Raw genomic sequence first — 13,436 nt, 5'->3', positions numbered from 1 at the left:
CAGCGCCGGCTCATGTGCGGCTCTTGGCAGCTGGTGCTTCCAAGTCCTCCATTGTGTGTGCCCCGTTCGCTGCATGGTGCCTGGCACAGTTCCGCTCGAGAATGAAGGGCCAGCCCGCCTCTGTGCTGCGGGAGCTAAGGGGCCGGGCCGCAGCTCAGGGTCCCCTCCCTTCAGTGCAGGTTAGGGCTCAGCGCCCAGGGCTGCTTGCCCCCGAGGGTGTCAGGAAGACAGAACCAGGGTCTCTTGCTCGAATAGGAAGGCAGTTTTGCAAAATGAGTGGATGGCAGGAGACTGGCACTGTCACCGCGAGGCGGGAGCAGGGTGAAGAGTCCCGTCCCAGCACCAGGCAGGGCTGTGGCTCAGCCTGCGCGTGGCTGGCCCTGTCCCTGTGCCTGCTGCCGCCCGACTTGCTCCTCTTCTCCCCGCCCCAGGAGTTGTCTGGCTGGGTGTGGAGCTTGGGCAGACACGCCTGGGGCAGCATGACGAGCGCGGTGATCGAGGACGAGCAGCAGTTCTACTCGAAGGCCGAGACCTACTGGAAGCAGATCCCACCCACGGTGGACGGCATGCTCGGGGGGTACGGCCACATCTCCAACATCGACCTCAGCAGCTCCCGGAAGTTCCTGCAGAGGTTCCTGAGGGTAGGCAGGTCTGATGTGCCCCCAGGAGGCCCAGTGGGGGCCACTCACACGTCACACTGCAGGCTCCGGGCTGTTGGTGCAGCCGTTGAGGCCCCGAAGACCTGGGGGTGCAGGGGTGCAGCTCCTGGGCGGGGCACTGAGCTGGCGGTGGTGCCAGGGGCTCGGGGGCCATTCGATTTGAAAGCCAGCGGTGAGGTGTGCTGTGCCCGTGGGCGCTGGCTGCCGCCTTGACGCAGCCTCCTGGTTCCTTGCTGTGGTCTCCGCTCTCTGCAGTGTGGGGCCCCCGGGGCAGGAGCCTTCCCTGGAGCTGTCCCCGCTCTCCCCACTTGGTCTTCACAACATTGTTCACCAGTTCCCCCTCTTCCATTACCCACTTGAATTTTTTGGGTGCTGGGAATGGAACTTAGGGGCTTCTGCCTCCGGGCTACACCCCTAGCCCTATTTTTTATTCTTTATGTAGCCGAGGCTGTCCGTGAACCGTGATCCTCCTGTCTTAGCCTCTCGAAAGCCAGGATTACAGATGTGTGCCACCACACCCGGCTTTTTGAATTCTTATTTTGTGCTGCTGTTTTCCTGTGGTCTCTGGAGTGACAGGTTAATGCGCCTGTTTTGAGTCTTTAAGCGAAGCAGGCACCTTAGAAACACGCGGCCCAGCAAGTGTCCTGCCTCACCTCCGCCCAGCCTGTGCCAAGGACCTGGCTCTTCTAGTTCCTGGGGCTCTAGAAGGGCCCTTTGCAGTGATGGGGTCCCTGTGGATCATATGCCTTCTCTGCTTTGTAGGAAGGCCCGAACAAGACAGGAACTTCGTGTGCGCTGGACTGCGGGGCTGGCATTGGGAGGATCACCAAGCGGCTGCTGCTGCCGCTCTTCAAAGTGGTGGACATGGTGGACGTGACCGAGGACTTCCTGGCCAAAGCCAAGACCTACCTCGGGGAGGAGGGCAAGAGGGTGCGCAACTACTTCTGCTGTGGCCTGCAGGACTTCAGCCCCGAGCCTGGCTCTTATGACGTGATCTGGATCCAGTGGGTGATAGGTGAGGGTCCCCCCACGCTGTCCCGCAGCTCTCCTCCCAGGCTTCGGTGCCTTCAGTGCAGAGCATAGCTTGTGGTTGAAAGCTTTTTATTTTTGGTACTGGACGTTGAACCCAGGAGCATTCTACCTCTGAAACACACCCCTTACCCTATTTGATTTTTTATTTAGGAACAGGGTCTAAGATACTTAGTCTTGTTCAGTTGCCAAGGCTGGCCTTTAACCTGCGATCTGTTTCAGCTTCTTAAGTACCCCCCTTTTTTTTTTTTCCCAATACTGGGGCTGAAACCCAGGGGCATTTTACCTCTGGGCTACACACACTCCCAGCCCCCTATTTTTTAGTCTTTATTTTGAAACAGGGTCTGAGTTGCAAAGGGCCTCACTACAGAGCTAAGGCTGACTGTAAACCACAATCCTCTTGTCTCAGCTCCCAAATGCTGGGATTACAAGTGTTCGTCACCATGCCTGGCTGAGTTTTGTGAGGTTTTAAGTGAGGTGGGAAGTATGAGCCATGGCTGCCTTGAGCAACCCCTGCTTTTTATTTATTTAGTGGCACTGAGGGTGGAACCAAGGGGCTTTTCTACATCCAAGCTATACCCAGACCTATTTTATACTTTATTTGGAAACAGGGTCTAAGTTGCTGAGAGCCTCATTCAGTATCTGAGACTGGCTTCGAACCTGTGCGATACTCCCATCTCAGGCTCTCAGGTGCTGGGATTACACAGCATGTGCCACCACGCTCGGCTCTTATTTTTATTTTGAAAAAGGGTTTCTTTAGACCGGCGAGAGTCTCACAACTTGCCGAGCCTGTTCTTGAACCTGTGGTCCTCCGGTGTCAGCCTCCCAAGTACTAGTATTAAAGGCCACCGCACCCAGCCCCCTTGTTTGGTTTTGAACCAGTCTCACTAGGTTGCCAAGTCTTACTACATCGCTAAAGTTGGCCCCCTGTTTCAGCCTCCCAAGTCTCAGGGTTACAGGCGTGCACCACCACACCTGGCTCATGTAGACTTTAGTTACTGAGCCGGTGCTGGGCCGTCCTGTAGCACAGTCACTAGACCACCAGGCCCCAGGAGTGGGGGGGCATGGTGTGGGAAGGCCGGACGGCGCCCAGTTAGGGCGAGTCCCTGCCTCCACCTCAGGGTGCTCTGTGTAGGACCTGGGCTTGGGGTGGCTGAGCCGCAGACCTGTGGGCAGGGCGCTGGGCAGGGGTGGGCTGAGTAAGTGGCCACTGAAAGCCTTTCCTCCCAGTGAGCGCGCCTCTGCCCCACAGGCCACCTGACTGACGGGCACCTGGCCGCGTTCCTGCGGCGTTGCAAGCGCGGCCTGCGCCCTAATGGCATCATCGTCATCAAGGACAACATGGCCCAGGAGGGCGTGATCCTGGATGACGTGGACAGCAGTGTGTGCAGGGACCTCCACGTGGTCCGCAGGATCATCCGCAGCGCAGGCCTGAGCCTGCTGGCTGAGGAGAGGCAGGAGAACCTCCCGGACGAGATCTACCACGTATACAGCTTTGCCCTGAGATGAGCCGGGACGGGGAAAGGCCAGGGACCAGAGCCCAGGCAGGGCTGGCAGGCAGCGAGACTCAGGCCGCCCTGAGGGTCAGCAGTGTTGGGGGCTGCTAAATATACCTGTCTGCCCTCCACTCGCGCACAGCCTCGCTTCTTAACAGGCCACGTGGGACCCAGCAGGGAGGGTGCTGCTGCCGCCCCAAGGCACGGGTCAGGTGCGGAGGCCAGTGCGGCCTATGTGAGCCCCGGGGCATCGCTGCCCCCTCGAGGGAATTCAGTGGTTTCTCCGTTTGGGGGTCTGCCTGGGGGAAGGAACCTTGCGCCTAGTGGCAAGAGCAGCTCAGGGATCTGCTGGCCCAGGCAAGCCCAGCCTGGCACTTGCCGGGTGGTGCCACACATGGAGACCTTTAAGGTGATGGGCACCTTCAAGGACATTTTTGGTTGGAAATAAAAAGGTGACGTTCTGAAAGCCTGTGGCAGTCGAGTGGTGCTTTACGGGAGTGAGCGCATCTCCTCAGGCCCGCTGCTGCTCCTGCTTCCGGGCCTGAGTAGGAAGGAGGCAAGGGGCTAGAATGTTCCACAAGGACCCTGAGGCCAAGAGGACTGGTTTAATTTTATAAATGCGTCAAGCTAGTCCCCTTGGCTTATTCCCCAAGGTGTCACACAACCTGACACCGGCAGGGCCGAGCGTGAGGGGCCAGGCGGCTGCAGTCCTGGTGGCCTGCTCAGGGAGCCCTCCCTGCCCGAGCCAGACCTTGGAGGGCTTTGCACTCCCCACTGCTTCCCGGAAGGTGTATCAGGCCCGGGTTTGGCACCAAGCAGAGCTGCCAGGAGAGCGCAGGCCTGGGACCTTCAACCCAGCAGACCGCCTGCTCTGCCCTGTGCCTCCCTCCCGCTCAGGACAGAGGGAACTTGTCCCCAACCTACACTGCCTCTTTCCAGTGTGGGCCCTAACTTGGGGTGCTGCCCAAGGGAAGGGGTGGCAGTCTCCCTGGAAGACGAGCTGCACCGCATACCTCCGGGTGGAAGGACCCTCCGGAGGCTGAGCACCTAGTCCAGCAGCAGGCCGGCCTTTCCCGCCCAAGCCCGTCAGCTGTCGTCTTCCCCACTGCTGCTGTGCAGGCTGAGAAGGTACCACTTGAGCCTGTCGGGCAGGGGCAGGGCTTTGACCTTCGCATCCACGGGCCACGGCTGGAGGTAGAGCCGGATGGATACCCGGCACAAGTGCTTGAGGGGCGGTGGGCGGCTCTCCAGCTGCCTCAGCGAGGCGTGCAGGGCTCGGATCTTCTCAGCCAGGCTGCCCACCGGGTGGATGTCAAAGTTCTCGGGCAGCTGGAGCCTCCGGGAGCTGGTCACCATGAGGTCCAGGACAGTCTCTGCTTTGCGCAGAAGGTCCAAGTGGCTCTCGTCCTCGGCACACACCGAGTGGGAACACAGCGTCTCGAAGACGATGTGGAAGCCCGCCCAGCAGGACGCGCCATGCAGAGAGCAGTTATACGCGGCCCCTGACTCGAGCAGGAAGCGCAGGAGAGGGAAATGCAGCCGGAACTTCTTGAGGCAGATGTGCATGAGGGACTCGTAGGCCGGACACTGGCTGGGGTCAGCCCCGTGGGCCAGCAGCAGCTGTGTGACTTGGAAGCAGAAGCGGTTGATCATCTGGGCCTCCTCCTTGTCCCCGCCCACAGTCACAGTCACGGTCTCCGCCTCGCCGAGCAGAAAGATGATGTAGGTGAACACGGTGTCCCCGTCTTTGGTGGTGGCCTTGACATCTGCCCCTGGAAGAGCCATCAGAACGTGGAGGGAGGGGCCTCAGCCCGGCCCAGCAACCCCAGGGGCGAGGCCCGGCAGCCTCACCTCCCTCCAGCAGGAGCCGGACGTTCTCGGTGTTGTAGATCTGCACCCCGTCGCTGCTGGCCAGGGCGTGCAGCAGAGCAGTCTTCCCTGGGTATGGAGAGACAGCAGTGGGAGTGCGGCTTCCCAGCTCCCCCAGCCAGCCGGGCCTCCAAGCTGGAGCCCTTCCCCACCTGGAGCTGGCCACGGGCACCGCCTTATCCCCAGAGCCTCCCGTTCTTGGTGGGCAGCAGCACGCCAGGGCCGACATGCACGCTCCTTGCCTAGCCCTGCTGGCTTCCCTCCCGAGCTACCCAGGACCCGGCCGCCCCGCTTCCTGCAGAGGCGCCCACCATGCTTGTCGGCCGCGTTGACATCGGCTCCCAGGTCCAGGAGGCGCTGAAGGCAGGGCAGGCGCTCGGGCTCCTCACTGGCCAGGTCCAAGGGGCTGCTCTCGTGGATCTGAGCAGAAAGCTACTGGGTCAGCCTGGGTGGGGGTGGTGGCTGCCAGGGCCAGCCACACCCCCAGAGTGGGCAGACCCGCGCTTACTCGATCCCGCCTGTTGATGTCGGCCCCGTGTCGCACCAGCAGCTCCACCATGTCGGGCTGGCTTCGCAGGACAGCAATGTGCAGGGCCGTGTAGTAGGTGACGGGGTCTGAAGGCACAGAGTGGGGCGAGCCCTGCTGCCAGAGCCTCCTGGGGTCCAGGGCCCACCCTCAGCCCAGCCCAGCATCCCACTCGACGTGCCCTGAAGCTGTCTTCTCCAGTGCTGAAGGGGCCTGGGTGTCCAGCAGGGACGACACTCAACCTGTTTGTGCCTCAGTTTCCTCTTCTGTATAAAGGGGCTGTAAATGGGGCATCTTGCTGGGAGGAGCACATGGGGTGGTGGCTCTGCTCGAGCCCAGCAATGCAGCAAGCCCTGGAGGCTGGGTCCCCAAGTGACGGGCCCTGGTCTTCCAGGGGCAGGGGAGATGCACCTGGCTGCTCCTTGAACAGCAGAGAGCCCCGCTCACTCTTGGGGTGTCTTGCCACCCCCGATCACTTGCCTTTGGGAAGGCCAGAGGACAGGAGGGCAGCCCCTTGTCACCTGCACTCACCACCCAGGGCCTGGGCCTGCTGCAAATGATCCCAAACGTGGCTTACCTGTCTCCCTCGTGGCATGCACGAAGCCGTGGGGTCAGCACGTGGCAGGTGCCCGCCCTAGGGCTCGGGCACGGTGCCCGCTGCTGCATTGTCACTAGGCAGTGGGACTGACCTGAGAGCTGGGAATGTCTGCTAAGTGGACCTGCCGAAGCGCAGCGAGCGGCTCTGGACGCAGGGGTGGCAAGCACCATCAAAGGCCCACATCAAATCCTGGGGGGGTTTCCTCACTCATCACCCCCCAGGAAAGGCAGGAAGTCGCCCAGCCTGGAGCAGCGCCTGCTGAGGCCTGCGCACCTGGCCTGGGCTCCAGCTCACCTTCGAAGTTGAGGTTGGCCCCGTTTCGCAGGAGAACGTCAGCTGCCCGCATGAGCCCCAGCTCGGCCAGCTTCAGCAGGGCGTTGCTCACACCCTCCTGGTAGAAGGGAGAGAGGGCCTTCTTCTCCAGCAGCTCAGTGAGGAGGAGGATTCGGCTCTCCTCGCTGGCGGCGGAACCGGCCCTGTGGCGGGAGAGGCGGGAGGCAGAGCGGCTGAGGGTGGAGCCACCACGGGCGCCCCGTGTGCGGCGGGCCTCAGTGCCCCGCAGTGATCGCCATGGAAACGAGGCCCCAACTCTCTCGGCACGAAGTCTGTCTCGGGAGGAGGTCTATCGTGAGGCGACGGTCAAGCGGGGCCTTCTCAATGCCAGCAGACGGGCTGGGTCCTCGGAGGTCCGCACACACGGACTCCACCCCTGGACTGCAGCGCTCTGGCCTTCCCCTCGGGGGGAGGACACGCCGCCCCCCTCAGCGCCGCGGAGCGCCCAGGCTCGGCCGGCCCGCACGTCCACTCCGCAGCCCGCTCCTCTGGGCGGGGCGCCCGCGCGTCCCGGGTCGCGCCCTCCGCCGCTCCAGACTCGGCCGCGCTCACGGCGACGCAAACGGCCTGTGGGGGCCCCGCGGCCCCGCGCCCCCCAGCCGCCGCCGAGCTCGGGCTCCCAGGGCGGGCGGCGCCCTCCCTCCCTCAGACCCTCCGCCTCCCCGGGAGGCCGCCCGCGGCTCACCCGCCCAGCGGCTCCTGCCGCTCGGGGTCCCGCACGCCCAGGGCGCCCAGGATGGCGTCCACCAGCGGCTGGTACTCGAAGATGATCCTCCGGAAGCCGTGCAGGAACGGCATGGCTGCGGCCGCGCTCCGACCCCGCGCCGCAGACCGCGCCCGCCCGCGCCCGCCCGCGCCCGCCGGAAGTGACGTCGGCCCGCTTCCGGCCCCGCTTCCGGGTCCGCGCGCCCCCTGCCGGGGAGGGGCGGCGCCAGCGCCCAGGCCCCGAGCTGGCCGCCGCCCGCCGCCCGCGGCCGCCCTGCTGACCTTTCGTCTCCCTCCGCGTCGGCAAAATGGGCTCCGCCGCGCCCGCCCCGGCCCCCGCTCGGCGCCCCACGCCCTCAGCACACGCCTGGCGTCCACGTGGCCCACAAGAGTTGCCCAGCCCAGGAAGTGACATTGAAAGGCACATTTTACCACGATCCGATTCTTTTTTATTTTTATTTTTTGTAGTGCCGGGGATGGAACCCAGGGGCATTCGACCTCCAAGCTACACCCCAGCCCTATTTTTTCTTCTCTATTTTGAGACAGGCTCTCGCTAAGTTGCAGAGCGCCTCACTAAGTAGCCGAAGCTGGCCTCGAACAGAGATCCTCCGGTCTCAGCTTTCCAAGTATTGGGATTACAAGCGTGCGCCACCACGCCCGGCAATTCTTTATTAAACATTACATAGTGAACAGAGTAAGACTCTTCACTCTGAGCAAAGCAGGCTTCACAAAACTCTAGGGCATGCTCAGGTCCGGCCATTGGGATCCAACAGGGTAGAGTATCCAGCAAAAGCCGGATAAGTGCTCGCAATGACTATTGTTAATAAAGTAGTTGTGCAGAACCAAGGCAGGCTGTCAAAGCCACAGCAGACAGCTGTCTGGTCCCGCCTCCTCCAGGAACCTGGCAGCAGCTCCTTAGCCCCCTAGGGTGACGTCAGCCCCAGCATCCCAGAGACGACTCTGGGCCCTGGGGACGCGGGGACACTCGGCTCCCACAGAATGGAGGTTCCAGCCAGGCACGGTGGCGCTCACCTGGAATTCTAGTACTTGGGAGGCTGAGACAGGAGGATGGCAGGTTCGAGGCCAGGCTGAGCAAGTAGTGAGGTTTACGGCAACCTAGTGAGACCCTGCTTTAAAATAACCGTACAATAGAGTTGGGTGCGGAGCTCGAAGGTAGAATGGGGTTTCCAGCTTGTCTTGTTTTTTATTAGGATTTTTGTTTTTGTTCCCAGCCCTAGTTTTTTGTTTGTTTGCTTGTTTGTTTTTAGAAACAGGGTCTCACTAAGTTGCAGAGGCTGGCCTCAAACCAGTGATTTATTTTATTTTTATTAATTTATTTATTTTGAGGGTCTGGGGATGGAACCCAGGGGAATTTGACCTCCGACCTACACCCCTGCCTTATTTATTTATCTATTTATTTTGGTGGTACTGGGGGTGGAACCCAGGGGCTTTCTACCTCCAGGATATACTCCCAGACCTATTTTCTATTTTATTTGGAAACAGGGTCTCACTAAATTGCTGAGAGCCTCACTAAGTAGCTGAGGCTGGCTTCGAACCTGTGCGATCCTCCTGTCTCAGCCTCCCATGTGTGGGGATTACAAGCGTGCGCCACCACGCCCAGCTGCCTATTTTTTTTTTTAATTCTTTATTTTGAAACAGGGTCTCACTAAATTGTGAAGGGCCTCACTAAGTAGCCGAGGCTGCCCGTGAACCACAATTCTCCGGTCTCAGCCTCCCAAATGCTGGGATTACAAGCGTGCGCCACCATGCCCGGCACCTGTGATTATTTTAAAAATAAAATAGAGCGTGGTGGCGCGGTTGACGGGCAGCCTCAGCTACTTGGTGAAGTACTGTAAGAAATTAAAAAATAAAAATAAAAAGGGCTGGGGGGTGCAGCTCAAAGGTAGACTGTCCCTGGGTTACACACACACACACACACACACACACACACACACTTTGCACCTAACCTCTGCAGTCCCCACATAGAGTCTACCTATAAACCATCTCTAGAGAGCATACACTGCCTCCGGCAGTGTATTATGTAAGTGGTTCTGTCGGTCCCATTGCTTGGGGAATAATCACAAGAAAAAATGCCCATGTAGATATTTTTTTTCCTTTTGCAGAACTGGGGGGGGGGGGTTGCACCCAGGAGCATTCTACCTCCGAGCTATACCCTCAGCCCTATTTTTTATTCTTTATTTTGAAACAGGTTCTCACTGAGTTGCAGAGGGCCTCACTAAATAGTAGCTGAGGCTGTCCGCCAACCGCGATCCTCCTGTCTCAGCCTCCCAAGTGCTGGAATTAGAGGTGTGTGCCACCACACTGGGCTTGTTTGTGCTTTTTTGAGATGGAGTCTTACTGGGTTTCCGGGACTGGCCCTGAAGACCAGGCTCAAGCGATTCTGCCTCAGCCTCCCAAGAAGCTGGAACCACGGGGGCCACCGTACTCGGCTCACAGAGGCACAATTTTTTCCAAATGTTTTCAGTCTGCGATTGGTCAAATCCACAGATGCAGAATCCACGGATTCTGAGGGCTGGCTGCGTGACAAGCTCTGTGGCTTCGGCTCTCACAGTTCTGGGGCAGGGAAGTCCCAGGTGAAGGCCTGGGTGGGCCAAGCTCCTTCCAAACATGGACCCGTTCCAGCCTTTCCACCTCTGGAGACGCATGGCTGTCTCTGTCTCCCCTGGTCCCTGTGGCCTCTGTCTTTGAGTTTGTGTCTCTGTCCAAATCACCCCCTTTCTCTTTTCTTTTTTTTTTATTCTTAATTTTAAAACAGGGTCCCACTAAATTGTAGAGGGCCTCACTAAGTAGCTGAGGCTGGCCACGAACCTGCGATCCTCCTGTCTCAGCCTCCCAAATGCTGGGATTACAAGTGTGCCCCACCATGCCAGATAGAAAAAAACAAAAAAAACAAAAAAAAACTACTCTTATGGTGAGCCTAGGCATGGCCCTTCTGGCCTCTGGGCCTCTGTCTTCTCACCTATAACCTGAGGGTCCTCGTAGCTCTGGGTCTTGACCCAGTGGATAGCTTCTGCTGCCCCTCTCTAGATGGCGGGCCTGTGGTCACAGAGTAAATTGTATTAACCTGTATCTGTAGTGCCCTTTCTGTGTGCTGGGTGCTACGTGAAACCTTTAACACGCTGATCCCACTAAGTCCTAGTGGGTAAGTGACATTGTCCCCACGTCACTAATGAGGAAACCAAGGATCAGAGAAGTGTGCGTGTTGCCTGATGTTGCCCAGCTGGGCAGGGACTCCGTGCTAGCCTGCAGCTCCGGCGTGTCACCAGCTCCTGGGCTGCAGAGGGTGGGACGTGCAGGGGGCAGCTGACCTCCCTCCCACAGCTCTGGGGCCCTCACTGCGGAGCCAGGGCCCGGCTCCTGTCTTCAGAAAGCTCCGTGCCCCTTGACCTCCCGCCTGTCAGCAAGGGCAAGCTCGTTTTCCCCATCTGCCTCCCATTAAGGCTGTCCCTCGAGCCCTCGAGCCTGACTTGAGCGCTGACCCCTATCTATTCCTTTTTTTTTTTTTTTTTTTTTTGTGGTACTGGGGATGGAACCCAGGGTCTTTCTACCTCCGGGCTATACTCCCAGACCTATTTTATATTTTATTTGGAAGCAGGGTCTCACTAAATTGCTGAGGCTGGCTTCGAACCTGTGCGATCCTCCTGTCTCAGCCTCCCAAGTACTTGGATTATAAGTGTGCGCCACCACGCCCGGCTCTGGCTGGCTTTATTCATTTATTTATTCATTTATTTATTTATTTTTGTGATACTGAGGATGGAACCCAGGGACTTTCTACCTCCAAGCTACACCCCAAGCCCTATATATTTATTCTTTATTTTGAAACAGGGTCTCACTGAGTTTCAGAGGGCGTCACTACGTAGCTGAGGCTGTCTGCGAACCGCGATCCTCCAGTCTCAGCCTTCCAAATGCTAGGATTACAAGCGTGTGCCGCCACGCCCAGCTATTTTTTATTTTGAAACAGGGCTCACTGAGTTGAAAAAGGGCCTCACTGAGTAGCTGAGGCTGTCTGCGAACTGCGATCCTCCTGTCTCAGCCTCCCAAATTCTGGGATTACAAGTGTGTGGCACCACGCCCAGCTTCATTCACTTATTTTTGTGTATGGTTCTGGGGGTGGAACCCAGGGGCATTTCTACCTCCAAGCTGTACCCCAGCCCTATTTTATTCTCTATTTGGAAAAAGGGTCTCACTAAGTTACTTAACAGCCTCCAAGTTGCTGAGGCTGGCGCGAGCCTGTGATCCTCCTGTCTCAGCCTCCCAAGTACTGGATTACAAGTGTGTGCCACCACGCGTGGGTTATTATTAAATTTTGAAAGAGGACCTCACCAAGTTGTTGAGGGTTTTGCTGAGTTGGCTAAGGCAGGCCTTCAACCTGATATCCTCCTGTCAGCCTTACAAACATTGGGATTACAGGCATGCCCCCATGCCTGGCTCTTTCTTTAGATTTATCAGTCTTTTCATAAGTGAGGTATTTGGGCCGGGTGTGGCGGCGCACGCTTGTAATCTCAGCATTTGGGAGACTGAGACCGGAGGATCGCAGTTCGGGGACAGCCTCAGCTACTTAGTGAGGCCCTCTGCAACTCAGTGAGACCCTGTTTCAAAATAAAGAATATAAGATAGGGCTGGTGGTGTAGCCCAGAGGTAGAATGCCCCTGGGTTCCATCCCCAGTACCACAAAAAAAAATGTTTAAAAAATTAAATAAATAAATAAATAAATAAATAAATAAATAAATAAATAAATAGGGCTGGGGGCGTACTCGGTGGTTGAACACCCCTGGGCTCAATCCCCAGTACCATAAAAAAAAAGAAAAAAAGAAGTAGCAGTGGCAGCGGCGGCGGCAGCGCCCAGGAGCATTTCCAGGAGCCAGAAGCTTAGTGGAGAAGCCCCTGAGCGGCCACAGCGGCTGCCAGGGGACCCCGACCCAGGCCGGCCGCAGCCCCCCTCCCAGGCCACACGTGGGTCCTGGGGTCCATCAGTGCGGGTGGATCCGAGAGCCATTTGCGGGCTCAGCAGGCCCTGGTGGACCCAGGAAGGCAGCCCCGGGGCTCTGGGACACGGTGGGACCCCTCATTCCCTCCGCTCCAGCACGCACCCCCGCCTCTCCCTGGGGAGGTGAGCCCCCAACCCCCCCAGAAGCCAGGAGGACGGGGCGGGGGTCCTCGGAGCCGCCCTGCGGCCCGCTCCCATCTGCACGCTGCGGGCACTCGGAGTCCTTCAGGGCTCCTCTGCAGAGTCCAGCAGGCGGGAATCCAGACCCCCGAGCCCTGCCCGGGGGGTATGGCCCAAGACACAGGGCCTGACGGTCCCGGGGAGACCCGGGCCGCCCCCACGGCGCGCCTGCCCCGCCTGTCCTGGTGGGGCAGGAGCCAGGGGCTCCGGCCCAGGCCTCGTCTGAGCTTCACCCTGCCCAGCGGGGTGGGGATGGATGGGTCCCAGGAGCCCCGAGCCTGCCCCCACCCTGGCTGGTGTGTGGGCCCCGCCCGGGCTCCGAGCCCCCCAGCCCAGACTCCCGGCAGGCGGCCCGGGTCTGCGCTCGCGGAGGGCAGAGGCGGGCCTGGGCCGGGGGCCCACTCCACCCCCACCCGCCCGGCGGGAAGAACCCGACGGCCATCCGTCAGGGAGACAGAGTGGGCCCGCGAGCCCCTGCCGAAGAGGGAGCCGGGGAAATTTGATCATTAAGAGCCCCTCCCGGCTGTCTGGGGAAACTTAATTAAATTGCTGGAGGAGGCGGAGGGGATCACATCTGGAACCAATATGTGGCCTTTGATTTCCCCTCCTCCTCCTCCTCCCTCGTCTTCCCATCACGCTGCTGTAAAGGGGACCAGGGGAGCCTGGGAGAGCTGGGTGGGTCCTCGGGGGCAGAATTCTTAGCCGACCGAAGGGGGGCCCAGACGACCCACAGAGACCCCGAACCAGAGTGAATCGGGGCGCCGCGGCCGGGCCGGACCTCAGGGTTGGGCGGCCAGCGAGGGGCACAGGTCCCTTTTACAGGTGGGGAGAGTGGGTCCCAGAGGAGTCCAGAAAGAGTCCCCCAGGAGCCGGGCGTGGTGGCGCACGCGGAGGATTGCAGTTCGCAGACAGCCTCAGCTACTTAGGCCCTTTGCAACTCAGTGAGGCCCGGTTTCAAAATAAAGAATAAAATATATGGCAGGGGGTGTAGCTGGGAGGTCGAATGCCCCTGGGTTCCACCCCCAGGCCAGCA

At 59.4% G+C, this 13,436-nt stretch overlaps 2 protein-coding genes across 2 annotated transcripts; one reads left to right on the top strand and one right to left on the bottom strand.

The window, feature by feature from the left end:
- Positions 1–447: 447 nt before the first annotated feature.
- Positions 448–3,197, top strand: NTMT1 (N-terminal Xaa-Pro-Lys N-methyltransferase 1; the record flags this gene model as incomplete). Its single annotated transcript, XM_080708469.1, has 3 exons — positions 448–641; positions 1,422–1,674; positions 2,941–3,197. Exons 1-3 carry the CDS (start codon positions 480–482, stop codon positions 3,195–3,197), a joined length of 672 nt encoding a protein of 223 aa, XP_080564595.1. The 5' UTR covers positions 448–479.
- Positions 3,198–4,270: 1,073 nt separating this feature from the next.
- On the bottom strand, positions 4,271–7,308 carry ASB6 (ankyrin repeat and SOCS box containing 6; the record flags this gene model as incomplete). Its single annotated transcript, XM_080708434.1, has 6 exons — positions 4,271–4,956; positions 5,036–5,122; positions 5,365–5,473; positions 5,562–5,668; positions 6,472–6,653; positions 7,196–7,308. 6 exons carry the CDS (start codon positions 7,306–7,308, stop codon positions 4,271–4,273), a joined length of 1,284 nt encoding a protein of 427 aa, XP_080564560.1.
- Positions 7,309–13,436: the final 6,128 nt, after the last annotated feature.

This window comes from Muscardinus avellanarius (genome assembly GCF_963383645.1).
Source record: "Muscardinus avellanarius genome assembly, chromosome: 13".
NCBI lineage: Eukaryota > Metazoa > Chordata > Mammalia > Rodentia > Gliridae > Muscardinus > Muscardinus avellanarius.
The sequence above is the reverse complement of the archived record's forward strand: the minus strand, read 5'-3'. Positions and strand labels throughout refer to the sequence as shown.